The sequence below is a fragment of the Natrix helvetica genome, assembly GCF_964273705.1.
Source record: "Natrix helvetica genome assembly, chromosome: 4".
In the NCBI taxonomy this organism is placed as follows: domain Eukaryota; kingdom Metazoa; phylum Chordata; class Lepidosauria; order Squamata; family Natricidae; genus Natrix; species Natrix helvetica.
Window position 1 is genome coordinate 9,193,767 of NC_138550.1, and position 24,082 is coordinate 9,217,848.

General features: G+C 44.9%; 1 protein-coding gene across 1 annotated transcript in view; it reads right to left on the bottom strand.

Annotated features, from left to right (window-relative positions):
* Nucleotides 1-544: 544 nt before the first annotated feature.
* The window catches only part of GRM5 (glutamate metabotropic receptor 5), a gene marked incomplete at both ends in the record, with an annotated part of 241,386 nt that continues 217,848 nt past the window's right edge, over nt 545-24,082 (bottom strand). The window contains 2 exon segments of the mRNA XM_081952370.1: nt 545-1,388; nt 18,343-18,438. Coding sequence (XP_081808496.1) covers nt 545-1,388; nt 18,343-18,438 — 940 coding nt within the window.

A 24,082-nucleotide genomic window follows, 5' to 3' on the forward strand; every position in this document is an offset into this window, starting at 1 on the left:
GTCCCCGGTCTGGAGTTCACTACAAAATGTACATTCAAGATTTTGGTCTTCCGTGTCTTGAAAAAAAATAAAAATAAAAGATCAAGGTTTACTTCTGGATTAAGGAATCCAAGTAAACCAACACTGGATCACTTCCGGTCGTCTGCCTGCTGTTTTTTTTTCTCCCTCCAGCGCCAGTTCCCCGTTACTCACTGTTGCAAAGCACTTGACAAGTAAGTGATGTAAGAGACTCTCTTCTCAGCCCTCAGGAATAAATTCAAAGTTTTTGTTTTTTCCATTGAAAAGCCCGTGTTTTTAAGGCCACGAAAAATCTGCAAAAAAAGTTCCGTTGTGTATGCAGGAGAGTGTGCGTGTGTGTTTGAAAGAGAGTAACCCATCTGTTCTTTTTATTCTCCCCTTGCGTCTTTTCATCCTCCCTCCCCCCCAAAAAAATGACCCTTTACTCTCATTGTGTCTTTAAACACTGGAGAATAGGGAGGCTGAGCTTCTTCATCTCCTTGAAGGAGGCGAAGCTATAGAGACTCAACGTTGACTCTTACTACATTCACAAGGAGGAAGAACTCTGCGTGTAATCCTTTATCATCAGCGAGTCATATTTCGGCGAAGACGGGATACAGAGGGCGGATTCCGATGCCGGGGAACTGGGAGAAGCGCTTCCAGAATCAACCGAGTCCCTGAATGGAGAAGGAGGCGTCAAAGCCACCAACTCTTCCAGCTCGGGCTTGGCAGGGGCGGGAGTTTCCGCGGAAGGACCTTCCTTGACACTCCCGCAAGACGGTTTCCTGGAGGACTGAGATGCTCCGTTGACCTCAATGGCAGGGAGGGGCTGGATCTCCGCAAACGTCGTCATGGTGGTGGGCAGCTGGATCTCCCTCGGGATCAGGTAGGAAGAGCACAACGGGGCGGTGACTATCGGGCCAGGCGCTGGGGTGGAGAGCATCATGGAGTTGAGCTCGCTGATGTTGGCCGTGAACCGAGTCACCACGCTGCTGATTTGCTCCATCAGGGAACCTTGGGAGGAACTGCTCCGTTGGGCTTGTTCCGACTGGAAAGTCGGGACGTCGTCTTCGGTCCGGCTGAGGGAAGCAGTTCTCTGGCTGACCGTACTGATGGGGGACGGAGTCTGAAGGCGGTACTGAGCTGGGTAGTGTTCTTCAGCTTCGGAGACATCGTAAAGGGTTTTGGCACCGGATTCGGGGAAGGTCGTCGTGATTGTGGTGTTACTGCCATGCCGGCTGCTGTCTGTGCTTTTAGAGAAGGGTTTGATGACCGCAGTTTGGTTGGGGTTGTCTTTCTTATTGATGTGGATGGAAAGCCTCTGCCAGAGATGGGCTCCTCGGCTCGAGCTTTTTTCGTTCTGGGCCCACGTGACCGATTTCCCATTGGAGCTGCGACACAAAAGAGAAGAGAAAAGGACAGACGTTGAGACTCGAAGGCATCTTAACACGTTTCTTGAAGAGCAAGGGAATCACAGCCATGGGAACGTTCAACGCAAAGTCGACAAGTTAACACTTGCAAGGCAGAACCGAAATACAGATAGTCCTTGATTTAACAACCATTTCTCCAGTTCAAACCGTTCAAACCCTGGCACTGAAAAACAAAAGTGACCTACAACTGTGGCCCTCAATCTTTTGGGCACCAGGGACCGGTTCCATGGAGAGGTATTCGGCTCCCCAAACACAACAAAGATTCTGGTGTGAACTTAAAAGATTCCTTTATTAGGAATGCCGGCAGCCCCAGCAAGAAGTTTCTCTCACAGGCTAACAAGTCCATTCGGCCAGAAGATGAATAGTTGTCTGCCATACCTATTCATCTTCACCTCCTGCCTTTTATCCCCAGAGCTAGGGTGGGGTTTTGTTAGCAGCAGTGGCTCTTCCTTCCCAAGGATCAGCCCATAGATTTCCACTGCTCTCCTCTCCTCTGCCTGCTGTGCATCCAAGCATCCGGCAATGGACCCAGCTGTTCCTCCCCTTCCTCATCAACCACCTCCAGACCTGGGGGCTGTTGACGCGCCATCTGAGGGCTGACAGACAGCTCAGACTCCTCCTCCTCTCTCTCTCTCTCTCCCACCTCCATTCTCTCTTCCCCCTCGGAGCTCTCAGGTTGCCTTGATGCTGACCCTGACTCCCACGCCTCCTCCTCGGCTGCTGGAGGGGCCAAAGTCGACAGGCCACAAGAAGAGGTTTTTCTGCGGACCAGAGGGGGCGTGTTTTTGTGTGTTGCCTGCATCTTGTGGATGGGCTTTGCTTATTTGTGCGGCCCCCATTTCTGGCATGCCATGGAGTACTGCAGGTCCACGGACCGGGGGTGGATGGGTGGGTTGGGGACTCCTGACCTATAACCAGTCATCTAAGTGCTATTGCTATTGGCTTAATAACTACAGTGTTTCACAGAACAATAGCGGCAAAAAAGGTTGTAAATTTGGGTGAGACTCACTTAACAACTGCAGTGGTTAGCAATGGAAATTCTGCTAAGTCAAGGAATACCTGTAAATACACATCTATCGACACCTGGAATAAACAGATACAGAAACAGACAATCCTCCTCAAAACTCAGAAGGCAACAGAAAGGCTAACTGTAGATTGCGTGACATTGTTCAACGTTGATCAGGACAGAGTCGGTGAGCGTGAGTTTGGTGCAGAGAATCCGGTATACAGACAGTGCTCGAGTTATAACCACTCATTTGGTGACCGTTCAAAATTACAACAGCGCTGAAAAAGGGTCCTATGGCCATTTTTCATACTTAACGACCAGCGTCCTGACGTGTCCTGAAGTCATGTGATCATGCTTTGCAACCCTCTAGACAAGCAAAGTCGATGGGAAAGCCAGATTCACTTAACAGCCATGTTACTAGCTCAATTTCCACTTAATGGCAAGAAATGGGGCAAGATTCACTTAACAGCTGCCTTGCTTAGCAACAGGAATTTCAGTTCAATGGTGGTTGTAAGATGAGGACTACCTATACGAGCATATGAGTATCTCTCTGTCTGTCTCTCTCTGTCTCTCTCTTTGTCTGTCTGTCTGTCTGTCTCTCTCTCTATCATCTATCTATCTATCTATCTATCTATCATCTATCTATCTATCTATCTATCTATCTATCTATCATCTATCTATCTATCTATCTATCAATCATCTATCTATCTATCATCTATCTATCTATCTATCATCTATCTATCTATCTATCTATCTATCTATCTATCTATCTATCATCTATCTATCTATCTATCTATCTATCTATCTATCTATCTATCTATCATCTATCTATAAAATGACTAGGCACCTTATGGTATTCCTCATTCCTTTTTGGAAGCTGAAATTCATCTGCTTGGATGCTACCTAAGTCAGGAAAAGGCTGAGCTAGTTTTTGCTTGAAACTTGAGTGAAAGATAACCCACTGTTTCTCCAAGGAATTGTTCTTTTTTGAGCTGCTTTTTTTTCTATTGTAGGAAGTTAAACCTACCCCTCTGCTAGAAAGTGAGATATTTTAGGAAATATTAAAAGGGCAGAATATTTCCCCCTAAAAGGGAGGCAGGACCTCATCCCCCCCACCTTTGTCAATGGGCCATTAAGGCCTGAGCCAGTCTATTCTACACAACAAAGATCCACCTCCTTTAGGAGGATCCATCTAGCAAACAAAGACACACCACATGGCACCTGGGAACAGTACATCTCCCAGCGGCTCAAACAAGCTTGGGTCTCAGGACAGCCTACAAAGTTAGCTGAGAACAACGCCCCCTGGGAGTCTGATAGCCAATGGGATACATTTCTTACACAGGAACAGGAAACAGAGGTGGGGCCCAACAGAGGGTATAAAACTCAGGGTCTCTCAGCAACTCTTCTCTTTTCTGCTCAGGACCTCAAACCATCTGATCCTGTCCACCATTAAACCATCTTTCCAAGCAGCCTCCATGTTTCCAGTGTCTTTTTCCCCACGGGGACCTGAACCCAGAAGGACATTTCTTCCAACAGCACGAAAAAGCTTCTTGTGATATTCCCAAACAAACCCTGATGCAACTGTAGCCCTTTGAAGTAGCAGAGGACAAATCATTGTCTCCCATCAAATCAGTCGCAAGCGTTATGATGACCGAAGGGTAGCAAATAAATAATTCTTCCTGACAGTCTTTAGACATTTGAAGAGTTGTGTCACACATTTCTCACTCGCATGATCTGTGGCCAACTTGCCATCCAAACACAGAATGCTTCTTTTCTGTCTTTATTCAAGGAAGCATGAAGCAGAACCCAGTTTTAATCGGCAGAAGAAAATTCTACATTCCTACTACAGTTTAAGGACTTACAATACAATACAATAGCAGAGTTGGAAGGGACCTTGGAGGTCTTCCAGTCCAACCCCCTGCCTAGGCAGGAAACCCTATACCGTTTCAGACAAATGGCTATCCAACATCTTCTTAAAGACTTCCAGTGTTGGGGCATTCACAACTTCTGGAGGCAAGCTGTTCCACTGATTAATTGTTCTAACTGTCAGGAAATTTCTCCTCAGTTCTAAGTTGCTTCTCTCCTTGATTAGTTTCCACCCATTGCTTCTTCAGGTGCCTTGGAGAATAGTTTGACTCCCTCTTCTTTGTGGCAACCCCTGAGATATTGGAACACTGCTATCATGTCTCCCCTAGTCCTTCTTTCTATTAGACTAGACATACCCAGTTCCTGTAACCGTTCTTCATATGTTTTAGTCTCCAGTCCCCTAATCATCTTTGTTGCTCTTCTCTGCACTCTTTCTAGAGTCTTGTTTTGTTTCATGGTCCATCAGGTGATGGTGACTGTATGTATTTTAAATGTACCGTATTTTTCGGACTATAAGACGCACCGGTGTATAAGACGCACCAAAATTTCAACGAGTTAAGTCAGGAAGAAAAGTTTTTGTCCTTCCCGGCCCCCAGGAGCACTCCGCAGGCTTCAGCAGGGCTTGGGGAAGGCAAAAATGCCCCCGTTTTTCACCAAAACATTTTCCCCTTCCCCCAGCTTTTCTGAAACCTGCAGAGTGCTTCTGGGGGTTGGGGGAAGGCAAAAACGCTTCCGTTTTTCACAAAAATGGGATCCTGGGGCGGGGCTTCAGGAGGCCAAAAATAGCTGCATTCGGTGCATAAGACGCACCAACATTTCCACGCTCTTTTAGGAGGAAAAAAGATGCGTCTTATACTCCGAAAAATACGGCATGTATTTATTCAATTTATTTGGGCGTCCATCTCAAACAAATGACACTAGGCAACTGAGAATCAGAAAATCAATTCAAAGTTAGATTAGTAACTAAGTTAGTCACGTGGTCGTTAAGTGACTCTGGCTCCCCCATCGACTTTGCTTGTCAGAAGGTCGCAAAAGGGGATCACGTGACCCCGGGACGCTGCACCCGTCATAAATCTGGGTCAGTTGTCAAGCGTCTGAATTTTGATGGTGTGACCACAGGGATGCTTGCAATGGTCCTAAGTGTGAAAAACGGCCACAAGTCACTTTTTCCCCAGTGCCATTCGAATGGCCACTAAATGAATGGTTATAAGACGAGGACTACCAGAATTGGCATTTCCAGATGCCTTTCCACTTCTGAAAAAGTGACAAGACACAAGACACAGAAATGAAGCCACACCAAAGTTGTTCTCTTTTGTAAGAAGGCTGCTTGGTGGAGCTGCTTTAAAGGAGATTTGTTGTTATTATTGCTGTTACTGTTATTAATTTAATTTGCACGGTCATCTAAGTGATTCTGGGCAGCTCATCATAAATTGAAGCAACAATCCAATAAAACAAGTTAAAAACCAATATGCAGACATGTAAAACCATCGACAGTCATTTATTTTGCTCTAACCATCCTTTTGAAGCTTTGGATGAGCTTCGGGTTGGGTCTTGGCACAGAAAACCAAGCAAAGCCTGGAGAAGGAATACTTAGAGCGCATTAAAAGGTAAAGGTTCCCCTTGCACATATGTGCTGGTTGCTCCCAACTCTAGGGGGCGGTGCTCATCTCCATTTCAAAACCGAAGAGCCAGCTCTGTCCAAAGACGTCTCCGTGGTCATGTGACCGGCATGACTAAACGCTGAAGGCGCACAAAATGCTGTTACCTTCCCACCAAAGGTGGTTCCTATTTTTCTACTTGCATTTTTTACGTGCTTTCGAACTGCTAGGTTGGCAGAAGCTGGGACAAGTAACGGGAGCTCACTCTGTCACGTGGCGCTAGGGATTCAAGCTGCTGACCTTCTGACCTTCTGATTGACTAGCTCAGTCTTAGCCCCTGAGCCACCATGACCCTATTATAGGGAGCATTAACCTGCACACAAAACCAATACATACATACACAAACATCAGAGGCATATACCTAGTCTTTCAAAAGGATGCAAGTCATAAAAAAACCCAAGACATTTCCAGGAGATTTGTGTATACTTTCTAATGCACAGTTGAGACACAAAAAGACTGTTGCAAAATGAAGGCCATGCTGGTTTTTCAGCAAAACCATTGTAAAATGTGGTACCATGATCATGGTGTGACTGTCAACCCTGAAGCTGACCCGACCGATGCCATTTTGATGCTTCAGTGTTGTCACACTGGAGCTGAGGGATAGGGAGAAGGGACTAGAGATAGCTGGGGTTTTGTAGCCAAAACAAAATACTTTCTCCTGGGAACCAAGGACGTTCTCGCCATGGCTGGAAAGAGGAGGAGTGAAGTTACCAGGCAACCAGACAGCACTTTGATTGGACCATGTGACTGATTGTTTGGGGAAGGGGAAAAACTTTTACTTTTAATTCGGTGAAAACCACGGGAACGTTTAGAGTTGATTTGCACCAGCCTTTGCCAACATGAGGAACGGTTGCAGGAACTGGGTGTGTCTAGTTTAATGAAAAGAAGGACTAGGGGAGACATGATAGCAGTCTTCCAATATCTCAGGGGTTGCCACAAAGAAGAGTGAATCAAACTATTCTCCAAAGCACCTGAGTGTAGAACAAGAAGCAATGGGTGGAAACTAGTCAAGGAGAGAAGCAACTTAGAACTGAGGAGAAATGTCCTGACAGTGAGAACAATTAATCAGTGGAACAGATGTTGCCTCCAGAAGTTGTGAATGCTTCAACACTGGAAGTCTTTAAGAAGATGTTGGATAGCCATTTGTCTGAAACAGTATAGGGTTTCCTGCCTAGGCAGGGGGTTGGACTAGAAGACCTCCAAGGTCCCTTCCAACTCTGCTATTGTATTGTATTGCTGTTTCTGCCTACGGTGGCATTCTTAAAACCTCGCATTTGTGCCAACGTGATTAATTGCCACGGAACAGCTGATTCTCCATAAGTGTAACTACCATGTCTTAAGGCAGTGAATTTCATGAATTATACATCATGTGAAGATACAATGCCAGCGAACTGCATCTATTGCTATTCAATTGATTGGTCGAACAAGGATTAAGCTCTCGGTAGGGGCGGGGGGGGAGAGTGAATGCTCTGTGCATGCGCAGAAGCACCGCAGGTGAGTGAAGCGAACGCATGCACGCTCCCGGTTCCAAACCGGTAGCGAAGGTAAGAGGATTTCATGCCTGGGAAACTAATCAAGGAGAGAAACAACCTAGAACTAAGGAGAAATTTCCTGACAGTTAAATCAATTACCGGTAATCAGTGGAACAGAAATTGCCTCCAGAAGTTATGAATGCCCCAACACTGGAAGTCTTTAAGAAGATGTTGGATAGCCATTTGTCTGAAACAGTATAGGGTTTTCTACCTAGGCAGTGGGTTGGACTAGAAGACCTCCAGGGTCCCTTCCAACTCTGCTATTGTATTGTATTGTATTGTAATATATGTCCAATAAAACTAATATTTGAGGAACTTGCTTGCCCTGGAGTCCTGTTTGCTATGGGCCTATTACTTGGAACCCTGACACACGGGACTCTGCAAATGGCCAGAAATGCTGCCCTGTTGCCAAACTCCCAAAATTTGGTCACATGACTGCAGAGAGGGCATTATATATATGCTGTATATGTTGACGGCAGCAAGACTCTTCTATGCACAAAAATGGAAGGATATTTCGATCCCCACTATGAACAAATGGCTGCAAAAGGTGATGGAGTTAGCAGAGATTGACTGCTCTGATCAAAGGGAAAAAAAGTACTTTTATTTTTAGTTGGAAACCACTTCTGGACTTTGTGCTTGAGGTGGAAAAGAATGAAACTTGGATTGCGGGTTTACAGATTAGATAAATGTGTTGTTATAGAAATGGCCAGTTTAAACCATTCTGTAAATGTCAAAAGTTGAGGCTTGACGTTAATGCCTTTACTGCATCAAAGGGAGTTGGGAGTAGATGCCTTTTCTTTCTTTTTTCTCCTTCTTTTCCATACTTTTTCCTTCCCTGTTTTTCCTACTATTTGCTTTTGTATTTTTTTTGTATCTTATAACATAAACTAATTAAAAAAACCAAGCCATAAGTCCCCGATTTCAAGTTGATCGTAACTAGCAACCAGTTGTAAGTCAAGGGCTATCTGGGTGGGTGTATATGTATGTGCGTTTGTGTGTGTGTGTGCGCGTGCATCATCTTGGAATGTACTTTGAGACAAAAAAGAAAAGCAACTTTTTAAATATGTTATCTAAACCATTATAGTGCAATTGACCCATCCAATTTTGGGCAAATTAAATTATAACTGCAGTGGTTATTCGCTTGCTTTCTTGTTTAAGAATAGCTTCATCTTGTAAATAAATAGATAATGGACGGTGATTACAATGGTGAGTCTGTGATTCCTTTTGGAAAAGCCCAAAGCAGAACTGAGGAAGTTTATATATATATATATTAAATTATTGCTGCCTGGAGATAAAATCCTACTTAAAGCAAAATATTTACTGGCTAACCCATTGCAGCAAATAGCTCTGGAGAAGATTCTTTTTTTAAAAAAAGGAAAAAGAAAACGTCACGTATGAGTGAGTGCTTTGAGCAGGGTGTAAATCAAGTTAAAGGCCGTGTTTTGCAATTGTTGACGAGAGACGTTAAAGTCAGCTTAAGCCTTTGTGTGAAGATAGATAAACGGTATGAAGAAACCCTGGTTCGCAATAAAAACAAAAAAGCAATCGTACAGGCTCAGTAGGGCCCAAGATTAATCTGTCTGTGGGCAGAGGCATTTCTAGGATTCAGAATGAATTTAAAAAAGCATCTCTGAAACCGAGTGTCAAGTGTTAAGGAAGATTTCGCCCTCCGTCAGGGGCAAATGTACAGGAACACTTCTAATAAATTAGCCCGTGTAGGTGAACAAGGCATCTAAACAGGCAGCGCCATAAAAAGGAGCCGTGTGTTAGATAACATGTTACATGACAAAGCACTTCAATTATCGGTGGGCTGTTTCCAGCAAGGTAGCAATTTGCCTGATAAATTAAGGCGGGAGAATGGAGAAAGGAAGAGGAAGAAAAGGAAGAGAAGGAGGAAGAAGAGGAAGAGAAGGAGGATGGAGGAGAGGAGGCGGAAGGGGAGGAAGAAAAGGAAGAGGAAAAGGAAGAGAAGGAGGAGAAGGAGGAAGAGAAAGAGAAGGAGGAGGAGGAGGAGAAGGAAAAGGAGGAGGAGGAGGAAGAAGAGGAGGAGGAGAAGGATGATGATAGAAGAGGAGAGGAGGAAGGGGAGGAAGAAGAAGAGGAGGAAGAGAAGGAGGATGGAGGAGAGGAGGCGGAAGGGGAGGAAGAAAAGGAAGAGGAGAAGGAAAAAGAAGAGAAGAAGGAGGAAGAGGAGGAGAAGGAAGAGGAAGAAGAAAGAAGGAGGAAAAGGAAGAAGAGGAGAAGGAGGAAGAGTGGGAGGAGGAGGAAGAAGAAGCAGAGGAAAGGATGATGATAGAAAAGGAGAGGAGGAAGGGGAAGAAGAAGAGGAGGAGGAAGAGAAGGAGGATGGAGGAGAGGAGGCGGAAGGGGAGGAAGAAAAGGAAGAGGAGAAGGAAAAGGAAGAGAAGGAGGAAGAGGAGAAGGAAGAGGAGGAAGAAAGGAGGAAAAGGAAGAAGAGGAGGAGAAGGAGGAGAAGGAGGAGAAGGAGGAAGAGTGGGAGGAGGAGGAAGAAGAAGAAGAGGAGGAAAGGATGATGATAGAAGAGGAGGAGGAAGGGGAGGAAGAAGAGGAGGAGGAAGAGAAGGAGAAGATGGAGGAGGAGACAGAAAGCATCTTTTGAAATATTCTCCCCCCTCCCGTTTTTTTTGGGGGGGGGTTAAGAATGACATGGGGATAAGAATAAGGAATGTACAGAAGCCTATGAAAAACGAACTATTTGTCCTCTCTTTTTGTGTGAAATTTGGACCATGGGGACTGTTTTTATGGAGGTAAGAGTAGCAATGTTTCAGGCCCCAGCTGTGATTCTTAGCCTTTTAGATTTGTCAGAACTTTCAAAATTATCAAGAATCATCGTCAAATTGCTTCTGAGGCTTCGGGGACGTAAAATTACTGGAGGTGTCCTTAAAATGACCTTGTGGAAGAAATAAGTGAAGTTACTCCTTGGACAGGCTGAACAATTAGATATATATATATATATATTGTGTGTGTGTGTGTGTGTGTGTGTGTGTACATGCATTATATATATATATATAGATAGATAGATAGATAGATAGATAGATAGATAGATAGATAGATAGATAGATAGATATAGATATAGATATAGATATAGATATAGATATAGATATAGATAGATAGATAGATAGATAGATAGATGATAGATAGATGATAGATAGATAGATAGATAGATAGATAGATAGATAGATAGATAGATATAGATATAGATAGATAGATAGATAGATAGATAGATAGACAGACAGACAGACAGACAGATATAGATATAGATATAGATAGATAGATAGATAGATAGACAGACAGACAGACAGAGATATAGATATAGATATAGATATAGATATAGATATAGATATAGATAGATATAGATGATATAGATATAGATATAGATATAGATATAGATATAGATATAGATATAGATATAGATGATATAGATATAGATATAGATATATATTTGCATTACAGCAACTATTGATGCTGGAAAAGATGATTTTATGTGTCAGTTTTTCTTCAAAGAAAAAGAAACCAAACAAATGCAAAATGGAAGATGCTGGACAAAAGAGAGAGATGTTTTTTTGTTCCTGATCTGTTTGCAAGGCACTTTTATATTCGGAAAAAACAATCAGTCGTCAGCTCTCCATTAATAGCTTTTGCTTCTAATGTATAAAATCAATTATGCAATGGTAATGTTTTATGAGGTTGTCAAAACGTAGACGTCTCAATAGCCCTGCTATGATTTGGGCATGAAATTACTGACTTAATTAAATGCAGCAAATAAGAAATTAATAATTCACAGAGACTGTGTAAACACACAGTGGTGTGGTGTGCCTAGGGGTGGAGCTGCCGCCTCACAATCAGGAGGCTGTGAGTTCGATCCTAGGTAGAGGTAGATATTTCTCTCTTTGGGCACAATGAGAATACATCTACTGAGCAAAACCCGGCATTGGCGACAGGAAAGGCATCTGGCCAGTAAACACTGAGGTCCATTCAGTTACCCAGATTCCATCCTGCAAGGCATTACGGGGTCATTAAAAGACAACAATGATAAACTCTATAAACACACACACACACACACACACACACACACACAAATGTTCATTCACAATCCACAAGCGACATGCAGCATTAACTTGAATATAAATAATTTGAGCTAGACACCTACCACTAGAGAATTAGTTTGGCGTACTGATTAGATCCTGGGCTAGAATTGGGAGACAGTGAGTTCTAGTCCTGCCTTAAGCACAAAGCCAACTGGGGGAGTTTTGGGCCAGCCATTCTCTCTAAGCTCTAGGAAGGAGGCAATGGCAAACTACTTCGGAAATCTTGCCAGGAAAATTGCAGGCAGTCACCATGGGAAGCCAAACAACTAACTTCCTGGATAAATCCGTGATGCGGGTTTTTAAAAAAAAACCTATCAAAACACGATTCGAAATATCATTTATCTCCCATGTCATCTCCATCCGGAGGAAATAGCATATAGAGCTGATTGTTAATATTCTCTGTGCCGATTTTTTTTGCAAAACACAAGTGCTAATCTAAAAATATGAGTAGGATTCGGGGTTCAGTCTCACACGATATTGTTGGTTGTCATTCCCTTGGCAATACTACAGTCAATTTTTACTGTTTCAGTACATGGATGAAAAGTGACCTTCTACAGATTTAACTTTCTAATGCAATCTATGAACCATATAAGAATAACAGAATAACAGATTTGAAAGGGATCTTGGAGGTCCAACACCCCACACTATTTCCGACAAAGGCTTGTCCAATCTCTTCTTAAAAACTTCCAGGGTTGGAGCATTTACAACTTCTGGAGGTAAGTCATTCCACTGATTAATTGTTCTAACTGTCAGTTAGTTGTAGGTTGCTTCTATTGGAAAAAATGTCCATCTGGGTTCAGTTCCAAGCTGGGAGAAAGTCACTGGAAACATGGAGGCTGATTGGAAAGGTGTTTAATGATGAACGTGTGATTCTGGGTAACTGACCACATGGAGTTGAGGGTGGGGGGTTATACCTTATCTTGAGTTTGCACTTGAACTTCCTGTTCCTATGCAAGGACATGTATTCTATTGGCTGTTGTCAGACGCTCATGGGGCCATGTACAAATCCTAGGAGTTTGTCTGAGCTAAGTTTGGTTGAAGTTTGGCTGATGCAATGAAAGGGCTTGTTGGGCAATTCCTATTGTTCTGACAGTCAGAAAATTTCCACCTTAGTTCTAGGTTGCTTCTATTGGAAGAAAATATCCATCTGGTTCAGTTCCAAGCTGGGAGAAAGAGATCGGAAACATGGAGACTGATTGGAAAGAAAGGTTTATTGATGAAGCAGAACCACCAACCGCATGTCATCCTGGGCAGCTGACAAAATGGAGTTGAGAGTGTAGGGTTTTTATGCCTTCCTTGGGCTTTGTATTTGAGCTTCCTGTTCCTGTGCAAGGACATGTCCTTTAATATTCTATTGACTGTTGTCAGATTCCTATGGGGTCATGTAGGGGTCGTAGTTGGCTCTATAGGCAAAAGAGGAAATGCAAATCCTAGGTGTTTGTCTGAGCTAACCTGCTCAGACTCTGGCTTATTGTTTATCTGTTCCAAAGTTTCGGTAACTTTGCTCTGGTGTGTATGTGCAATGAAGGGACTTGTGTTCTGAAAGGGGGTTGGGCAATTCCTATGGTGGCTAATGGTTTTCATCCTGTGTTGAATCTTGAGCGAGGGGCTGCTTCTAATCCTATCACTCTGCAGTTGTTAGCCATCAAACTTTGCTGCAAGTAGTTTTGAAATATCCTGCCTTGAATGGATTTCTGCCTGCAGTGTTTGCTTTGCTTATGAATAGAGCCATCTAGATAGTCGGCTTCTTTCAATAAGCTCTTCATCTCCTTAAGTGCTGGCATCTGCTGTGGGCTATTAAGAGAAAGTGGAGGCTGCCTCCTGCCGCTAAAACATGTTTCTCCATTTCTTCTTTAGGGAAATATAACATTCTGCCTTTTTAATATTTCCCAAAACATTTCATTCTTCTTAGAGGGTAGGCGCTGACTTTCTACACTTCTAAGGTGCAATCTTACCTGGCAGGATTATATACTCAGAGTTCTGAGCTAGTAAACTTTGCAATTAGTTCTCCTTTTACTCTTATACCAACATTCTTTGGAAGAAAGAATCACCTGTTTTAATCACAATAAGTGATCCTTAAGAGGAATGCTTCAGATTCTACTCATAATAAGATTTCCGGTCTATTAAGTTAATGCAACATATTCAGTATGATGATGCATTTTCTGTCCACCGAACTGGAATTCCTAGGTTCTTGTGGACATAAAAGGGAGGTTTTTTTCCTGAGGGAAAAATATACCATGTTTTCCCGTAAATAAGACCCTGTCTTATTTTTGGGGAAACATGGTATATTTTTCACTCAGAAAAAAAACCTCCTTTTTATGACAAAAAGAATCTAAAAATAAGACAGGGTCTTCTTTTCTTTTGACTCCCGAAATAAGCGCTTGGCGTTATTTTGGGGGACGTCTTATTATTTCTGAGGTGCAGGAAGCCCCTTAACCTCGGCCCACGGCCCGTAGATCAGCTGATCCAGAGAGGGCCAAAACTTCTGTCTCTGTTTCTGGCACACTCTTGCCAGCCCTAGCGTCACTGGGCCTGCCTCTCTTTTTGCAGCCACCACTAAGAGAAGGGGTGCGGTAGCTAGGATTTGTGGGAGTGGCCTCCTGAGGCTGTTCCGCGTGGATAGCAGGTGCAATCTCCCCCATTCTCCCCAGGAAATGGCGGGGACTGGCTGCGCATGCATTTAAATATTTTAGAGGAGGGCTTATTTTTGGGGAGGGCTTACATTAGTGCATGTGTTCAAAAGCCCGATTGGGCTTATTATCCAGGGAGGTCCTATTTTCGGGGAAACAGCAGTGGCGGGTTCCTACTGGTTTGGACTGGTTTGACCAAACCGGTAATGGTTTGGCGGCCTGCCATGCCCTCGAACCTATGGTGCCACCATCTTGTTTTTTGCTTCTGCGCATGCACACACGCTATGTACGCAACGCGTCCCTGAGCGAACCGGCAGTAGTCTCTGCTGGACCCCCCCCCCCCCAGGAAACAGGATACAAGATGAGGGGGAAAAATCGGATGGGGAGAAAACAACCCACCCTATTTCCTATGGCATAAAAATGGCACACGAGTACTTGATATTTGCATGTACCTTTTTCATCCCCATCAATTTGCTTCTTCTCCTTCATCTGAAATTGCTTTTTACAGAATAGATCAATTTCAGTTGACGTTCAAAGCAGATACAGCAATAACAAAAGGAGGGGAGGGGAGGCTCTATGAAACATCAAGAGAATGAAAAAAAATAAGCAAGCATGGGCAATCAATACCAAGCAGATGTGTGAATGAGATCAAGGCTTGTTGACATCATTGGCCCACAAAGATGAAACTGATGTCTTGGAGAGCTGAGACGTCATCCTTCGGATTCAAAAAATAGGAAACACGAATTTTGTTCAATTTAATCTGGTAAACATTTTAATAAACCCTTTTAAAAGGCTGTTGATTCTTGTATTTTGGGAAGTCGCAATTAACTGTGGTCCCAAACTCCAAATTTTCCTGATCATTTGGCCAAGCTCTAAAATATTGTTGGATTTTAGAGGATTTTGTGGTGCCAAGGCAGGAGGAACTGTGCAGATTTTAACCGAAACAAATAGCATCCCCAAACCAATCAGTTTCGTTTAGCCTGGCATGTAATTGGGTTTTAACTCCCTACAAGTAGTCCTCAACGTACGACCACAAGGGAGTCCAGAAGTTCTGTTGTTAAGTGAGACACTCGTTAAGTGCATTTTGTCCCATTTTACGACCTTTCTTGCCCCAGTTGTTAAGTGAATCACTGCAGTTGTTAGGTTGTTAAATAGATCTAACTTCCCTGTTCGCTTTGCATATCAGAAACTCGCAAAAGGGGATCACATGTGCCCCTGGGACTCTGCAACCATCATAAATATGAGTCAGATGCCCAGCATCTGGGGATGTTGCAACAGTTGTGTGAAAAACGGTCATAAGTCACTTTTTTCAATGCCGTCGTATCTTCGCACAGCCACCAAATGAACTGTTGTACGCCGTTGATTACCTGTATAAATTCTATGAGCTGTTGCTTAAATGTCTTTGTTTCTTTCTTAATCCCATTTTTGCAGGACCGGAATAGAGCTTGGCTTGTAGCAAACATCTATTGTGGTGAAGCTTATGGGATCCTGGAGGCGGCGACTGTAAAAGGAACTATTATTCTGACCTAGGCTTCCTCAAAAAGCACAAGGGAGATTCTCGGTCCCGACAAAACCCCTTTTATTAAATGAATGTGAATTCCTCTCATTCACACACAGCAGGGCCTGGCAAACAGTCTTTCAAAGGAATATTCATGGCCACAGACCTTATCAATCTTGGAAAGCTGCCATGTAAATATTTTCCAAATGAGGTGCTGTGCAAGGAAAGACTGGGCACAGAGTCTCTGAGATTCACGGACAGATCTTCACACTCCTGAAATGAATCTAACGACCGAACGAACAAATTGTTTCCTGCAAAAGCCCACTCTCCTTTCGCTCCTCTTTTATTTCCTATGGGTGGGGCCAATCGCCTTCCACCTGTGGCTTTACTCCCAAGTCAACCCTGATTTCTGAGTTGTTCTTTTCTTCTGGCAGCTCTGTGCATGCGCACACTGGGAACAGGCTCCAGCTGTTCCTCTGCCTCACTGCGGTCTAGCTCCCGAAGGCACCTCATCACTGCCACATGCCCTTGGCCCTGTCTCTGCCTCTGATGCAGAGCCCTCGTCTGAGCCTTCCCCAGCCTCCAGGCCTGGTTCATGTTTCTTCCCAACCTCCTCACCGTCTCTGCTGGTCGCTGGTGGGCCACAACTATTTTGTCACAATCTTTCTGGCTGCTCTCAGTGAAGAGGAGAAGATTAACATTTTCTGCATGTCTCTGCAATCTGTGAGTGTCCTTATGTTTGATTCAACCTACACAACTGCTTTATCTCTGATTGCTGGCATTATCTGTGGGAGAGATTTAGGGATGATTTGTGGATTATGCAGGTGCCCTTGGAAATCCTCAAGTGTGATTTTTTTTCTTTCCTTGTCACGGTAGACTACACGTCTAAGTATTTTTCAGTAAAGCTAAGTATCTTGAGAAGCTCTCATCCAACCACTCCAGGACATTTTTGCTGGTAAAGAAAAAAAGGGGAAAAAAGGAAGGAGGGGGAGGATGAAAGGTGCAGAGGAAGATCAGGAGAAGAAAAGTGAGTGGAAAATGGGTAACAAATTCACCTTTTGGGAATGCGTCAATTCATGCTTTGCCCTTGTTGCTAGGGCAAATATATTTCAGGAGAGTTCCCAATTTTGAGCCTTTGGTTTTGATAGAAAAATAACCAGAATAACAGAGTTGGAAGGGATCTTGGAGGCCTTCTAGCTAACCCCTCGATCAAGCAGGAGACCCTACATAACCTTTTAGATAAATGGTTGTCCAATCTCTTTCTAAAAACCTCCAGTGATGGAGCTCACAACTCACAACTTCTGAAGGCAAGTCGTTCCACCGATTAATTGTTCTCCCTGTCAGTAAATTCTTCCGCAGTACTAGGTTGCTTCTCTCTTTTAGTTTCCATCCATTGCTTCTTGTCCTGCCTTTAAGTGCTTTGGAGAACAGGTTGGACCCCCTCTTCTTTGTGGCAGCCACTCAAACATGGAATACTGTTACCATGTCATCCCTATTCCTTCTTTTCTCTAGATTAAGGTGAAGGTAAAGGTTCCCTTCACACATATGTGCTAGTCGTTCCTGACTCTAGGGGGCAGAGCTCATCTCTGTTTCAAAGCCGAAGAGCCAGCGCTATCCAAAGAAGTCTCCGTGGTCATGTGGCTGGCATGAAACAGTTAAGCAGAGTCATCCACGGTGAGGCAGCAACTAGCTCAGCCTGACCTCAGCTCTCGCCTTTTTCCTTTTACATTTTTTTTCCTTTTCATGATGACAGTGGTGAGGCTGTGCGTCCCCTGCCTCCCCTGACTGCACGTCACTTCTGGATCCTTATCATAGCTTCAATATTGTTATAACATAAAAACCCTGTCAAACAGGAAAACAGTGGAAAATCCAGGCCTCGCTCACTTTGACGTAGCCCAGGTTGTTTGCATGTTCAGGCTACCTAGAAAAACTTCCAGCTTTCTCACAACCGCACATTTCTCCAGTCTGCCTTAAAGGACCGTTTCTATTCTCCAGGGACTTAGAACTTTCTGCTGCAAAGGAAACTGCCGTCACAGACTACACAAGAAGCCAAACTGGTTTTACAGCCCTGATTGGAGATCGGACGACATAAACTACACTGCACAGGTTGGTTGGATGATGATGATGATCACACATGGAGAAGGTGAGCTGCAATGTTCCCATGCATCCCACTCAGTGAATAATTCAGCTTTCTCACAACCCCACGTTTCTCCAGTCTGCCTTACAGGATTGTTTCCATTCTCTAGGCCATGGCTATCAAACTCGACCACGTCATGTGACGTATCATGACTTTTTTGCCTTTGTGAAGCCAGAGTGGGTGTGTCCTGCACATGATGCATCTGGCCCAGGGGCCGCTAGTTCGACACCCCTGCTCTCGGCACTTAGAACCTTCTCCTGCAAATGGAGCTACTGTTACAGACCAAACAAGAAGCCGAACTTATTTTGCAACCGTAACCAACAACACAAATCATCTAGAGATACATCGCACAGGTTGGACGATGACGATCAGACGTTGAGGAGGTGGGATGCAATGTTCCCCCCCGGGCAATCCTCCTCTGACAGACAAAGCCCCTTGACCCTTGGAAGGGGTCAGGTGGCATTCATGCTTTTACTTACCTGCTCATTGTCGCTCGCCCACCATTTCCCATACTCCCTTTTGGAGTGAAACACTCTATTTCCGACTTGTGCTGGGCCAGCCTCCTGTCTTTGTACCTAACAAAGCATGACAATGACAGGAGCAACAAAAACAGAAAGAAATGATCGTGGGCGTTCTCCCGTCATACAGCCGGGGTGCAAGAGAGAGGGAGAGAAGGGCGCATGTGCAAAACATGTCACACTTGCAAGGACTATACTGGGCAACGGGGCACAGTCTCCAGCCTCAGTGAAGGAGAATATTTGTAGCTCGGGGCCCTTGGGTTCTTGAGGTGGGTTGTTTTCTTGTGGACCTTTCATTGCCCAACTAGGTAACATCATCAGTGCGACGTAGAAAGGACTTGGGTTTTCTCTCTGTTTATATAGAAGCTGGCTTGCCCTGTCAGTGTTGGTGAGGATTTTTCTTAGAGGTTCCTTGATTAGGCTGTTGTTACACTTCCTTCTAGCACTGATGATGTTACCTAGTATGGCTAATGAAACGTCTGCAAGAAAACTACCAAGCACAGAGAGCACCAAGGACCCCTTTAGTCTCCAGTCTTCTAGGGGTGGGAATCACATGAAGTGGGTAAAGGGAACTAGAAGAAAAGTCCAAGGAGAAAAAATAACCATGTGGCTGGAAAAGGCACACAGCACCTCCAGGGTCTTGTACAAGTGCTACTAGGAGTTTTTCTACCAGAAGTACATTTGGTGGCACATCTTGGCATGCAGCTGGAAGTTTCAACCCTACAATAAGATCATTGATGACAGGGGCTTGGAAATGCACAGGCGTTGCCGTCTAAGATTTAAAGGAAAAATGCAAACGATGGTGGCTAGCAATGGTTCCTGGCATTAGTAGATTTCCAAAATGTATTCTTCATAATTACATTGTTTTGAAATGGCTGAGCATTTGCGTGGTTATCAAACCTCACCAAACTGCAGCATGTTTTTTCCCCACGAAATCTTGCAAACCTTTACAGAAGAACGCTGAAGCGTGGTAAATAGATTGGTCTCGTGAAAGATCCGGAAGCTAAGGTCGTGATTATCATGATTTGCTCATATACTTTGGGATTTGTTTTTCCAAACAAAAATATTTTGGGGGGTGGAAGGGCTCAGGACCTGAAAAGATGGAAGATGCTAATCCTTCTCTTTGCCTAAATAGCAGATAAAAGATGAGTGTGCCATAATCAGACTGTTTTTTAAATGACTGATAATTAACGGATAAGGTAAAAGGTTCCCCTCGCACATATGTGCTAGTCGTTCCCGACTCTAGGGAGCAGGGCTCATCTCCATTTCTAAACCAAAGAGCCAGCGCTGTCCAAAGACGTCTCCGTGATCATGTGGCCGGCATGACTCAATGCCAAAGGCGCACGGAACGCTGTTACCTTCCCACCAAAGGTGGTCCCTATTTTTCTACTTGCATTTTTTACGTGCTTTCAAACTGCTAGGTTGGCAGAAGCTGGGACAAGGAACGGGAGCTCACTCCGTTATGCGGCGCTAGGGATTCGAACCGCTAAACTGCCAACCTTCTGATTGACAAGGTCAGTGTCTTAGCCACTGAGCCACCGCGTCCCATAACTAATGGCTAACAACTGTCAAACTTAATTGGGAATGAAGAGTTGCAAGACAAAGAAAACACAGAGTGCTTCTGGTGCTGTGTTTCAAGAACTAAAATGGTGCAGATTCAGATGGATGGCCGCCATTCTTCCAGGGAGAAACTCAACACAATCATCTAAACTATCTTGCCTCCATCTGAAGCTCTCGGTTTGTCTTCAGACTCCCAAAATTCCTGACCCACACAACGGAACCCCAGACTGAAAAGGTTTGAGGTAAAGCAGGGGCGTCAAACTCGATTTCATTGAGGACCGCATCAGGATTGTGTTTGACTTTGGTGGCCTGGGCTGGGCGTGGGTGGGGTGGGCGTGGCCAGCTTGACCTCACTCGTGTCGGGGGGGGTTCCAGTCAGAGGTGGGTTTCTACCAATTCGGATCGGTTCGGCCAAGTAGGTAGTAACTCGTCCTGCCACACCTCCGAATCGGTTCTATCGGCTGCGCCGCCATCTTGATTTTCAGTTCTGCGCATGCGCAGAACAATCGTTATTGCAGAAATTTATTTTTTTCCCCTTTTCTAACATTGTGCGCATGCACAGACCTTTTTAGGTGCAAATGTGCATGTGCGCCGAACCGGCAGTAATACCGGCAGCAACTCACCCCTGGTGCTAGAGGTGGCCTGAGGGCTCTGTCATCAAAAATGAGCTCTGTTTTCGACTGCGACGGCCTCCTGCAACTTTTGCCAGCAAAAATGGAGCTTGGGAGAGCCGCACATGGCCCTCCTAAGCTCCATTTTCACAGGAGGAGCACCACGGGTCAGTCCTCTGCTGTTTCCAGGGCCAGATCTAAGCAGCCTATCAGCCGGATCCAGTCCCCGGGCCTTGAGTTTGACACCCCTGTGGTAAAACATCCATTGCAGCCAAATTCAGTGATAACGAAAACATAAAATCAAATAAAGTCTTAACAGTAATATTCAGAATGCGTAATCCGAATGCATGGCAGTGATCAAGCTAACTCCCGTTAGGATTTAGAAACGTGGCATCTTTTACAAATTGTCTTTCCGGCTGGGTCTTAAACATTTGGAAGACCCCAGGTTGCTGACCCACAGCCGTCTAGGGCGTTCCCGTTTCCAAAGCAGTGCTCTGTGCAAAGCTGTGATAAAACTGCAAGGTTAGAGGAAAGATAAACCATGCAAAATATTAGATCTGTATACATACTAAAGGAACTCAAGTTCCTATAATGGACAGAAAAGCAGACAGGCCTGGCCGGCGGACGAAACTGTTGAAAGAGACAAGGGGATCAAACTGCATCACAAAAAATCTGCACAAACCTAGAAAAGAAAGGCATTAAAGATAAGATAGGATGAAGAAATGGTCATCACATTTGCGGGAGAAAGTCCCCACTCCCTCCCCACTCCAGGGGAAGGATACTGGAAAATCTCCATTCCCTCCCCACTCCAGGGGAAGGATACTGTCAAATCTCCATTCCCACCCCACTCCAGGGGAAGGATACTGTCAAATCTCCATTCCCACCCCACTCCAGGGGAAGGATACTGGAAAATCTCCATTCCCACCCCACTCCAGAGGAAGGATACTGGAAAATCTCCATTCCCACCCCACTCCAGGGGAAGGATACTGGAAAATCTCCATTCCCACCCCACTCCAGGGGAAGGATACTGGAAAATCTCCATTCCCACCCCACTCCAGGGGAAGGATACTGCAATATCCCCATTCCCACCCCACTCCAGAGGAAGGATACTGGAAAATCTCCATTCCCACCCCACTCCAGGGGAAGGATACTGGAAAATCTCCATTCCCACCCCACTCCAGGGGAAGGATACTGGAAAATCTCCATTCCCACCCCACTCCAGGGGAAGGATACTGGAAAATCTCCATTCCCACCCCACTCCAGGGGAAGGATACTGCAATATCCCCATTCCCACCCCACTCCAGAGGAAGGATACTGGAAAATCTCCATTCCCACCCCACTCCAGGGGAAGGATACTGGAAAATCTCCATTCCCACCCCACTCCAGGGGAAGGATACTGCAATATCCCCATTCCCACCCCACTCCAGAGGAAGGATACTGGAAAATCTCCATTCCCACCCCACTCCAGAGGAAGGATACTGGAAAATCTCCATTCCCACCCCACTCCAGAGGAAGGATACTGGAAAATCTCCATTCCAACCCCACTCCAGGGGAAGGATACTGGAAAATCTCCATTCCTTCCCCACTCCAGGGGAAGGATACTGCAAAATCTCCATTCCCTCCCCACTCCAGGGGAAGGATACTGGAAAATCTCCATTCCCACCCTACTCCAGAGGAAGGATACTGCAAAATCCCCATTTCCTCCTGATCAGCTGGGACTCGGGAGGCAGAAAATAGATGGGGGCTGGGCCAGAGGTGGGTTGCTAAACTTTTTACTACCAGTTTGCTACTCCCCTGCAGGCACGTGATGCTTCTGTGCAGAAGCAACTGGAGCCTCCTGCTGCTCTGCTACTACCGGTTTGGCCGATCCGGGCTGAACCAGCAGCAACACATCTCTGGGCGGGGCCAGACAGAGGTGGTATTTACCGGTTCTCCAAACTACTCAAAATTTCTGCTACGGGTTCTCCAGAACTGGTCAGGACCTGCTGAATAGCACCTCTGATTCAGTGACTGTTCGAAGTTACAATGGCGCTGAAAAAAGTGACATTTTTTTTCACATTTAAGACCGTTACCATCCCCTTGGTCAACTCATCAAAATTCAGATGCTCGGCAACTGATTCATATTGTAAGGTCCCAAAATGTACTTGAGTCACCAAAATGCCAAAGAAAGAAAGACCCAAGAAGAAGCTTGGGAAAAAATATCAGCTTTTATTTGTACAAAGAAGAACCGGGTAGACCAGAGATCCTCAAACTACGGCCCGCGGATTGGATATGGCCTGCCAATGCAAAGTATCCAGCCTGCGGAGTGGTGGGATTCAGCCCTGCCCCTCGCCCCACCCCTTACAGAAGCGAAATAGCAAGTTATTAAGATGTCCCAGTCATTCTACCTATTGTACTATTATTACGTCCCTTCAATATTTATGCCGTTTGCAGTGATCCCATTTTGAGACCTCCTGAGAAACCAAGTCAATGGGGAAGCCAGATTCACTTAACAGCTGGGTTACTAACTTAACAACTGCAATGATTCACTCAGCAACTGTGGCCAGAAAGGTCGTAAAAATTGGGTGAAACTTACTCAACAACTGTCTCGCTTAGCAACAGATATTTTGAGCTCCATTGTGGTTGTAAGTTGAGGGTTGCCTGGATGCCCCTTGTGAGATTTTACGTTAACCTATTGATGCAGCACGTTTCACGTTACCATAGAAAACATTTTGATTTTGCAGTATCCTTTCCCTGAAGTGGGGAGAGAATGGAGATTTTGCAGTAACCTTCCCCTGGAGTGGGGAGAGAATGGAGATTTTGCAGTAACCTTCCCCTGGAGTGGGGAGGGAATGGGGATTTTACAGTATCCTTTCCCTGGAGTGGAGAGTGAATGGAGATTTTGCAGTATCATTCCCCTGGAGTGAGGAGGGAATGGGGATTTTGCAGTATCCTTCCCCTGGAGTAGGGAGAGAATGGAGATTTTCCAGTATCCTTCCCCTGGAGTAGGGAGAGAATGGAGATTTTACAATATCCTTCCCCTGGAGGGGGGAGAGAATGGAGATTTTACAGTATCCTTCCGCTGGAGTGGAGACTTAATGGGGATTTTGCAGTATCCTTCCCCTGGAGTGGGGAGGGAATGGAGATTTTGAAGTATCCTTCCCCTAGAGTGAGGAGAGAATGGAGATTTTACAGTATCCTTCCCCTGGAGTAGGGAGAGAATGGAGATTTTGCATTATCCTTCCCCTGGAGTAGGGAGAGAATGGAGATTTTACAATATCCTTCCCCTGGAGGGGGGAGAGAATGGAGATTTTATAGTATCCTTCCGCTGGAGTGGAGACTTAATGGGGATTTTGCAGTATCCTTCCCCTGGAGTAGGGAGAGAATGGAGATTTTACAATATCCTTCCTCTCAAGTGGAGACTGAATGTAGATTTTACAGTATCCTTCCCCTGGAGTGGAGAGTGAATGGGGATTTTGCAGTATCCTTCCCCTGGAGTGGGGAGGGAATGGAGATTTTGAAGTATCCTTCCCCTAGAGTGAGGAGAGAAT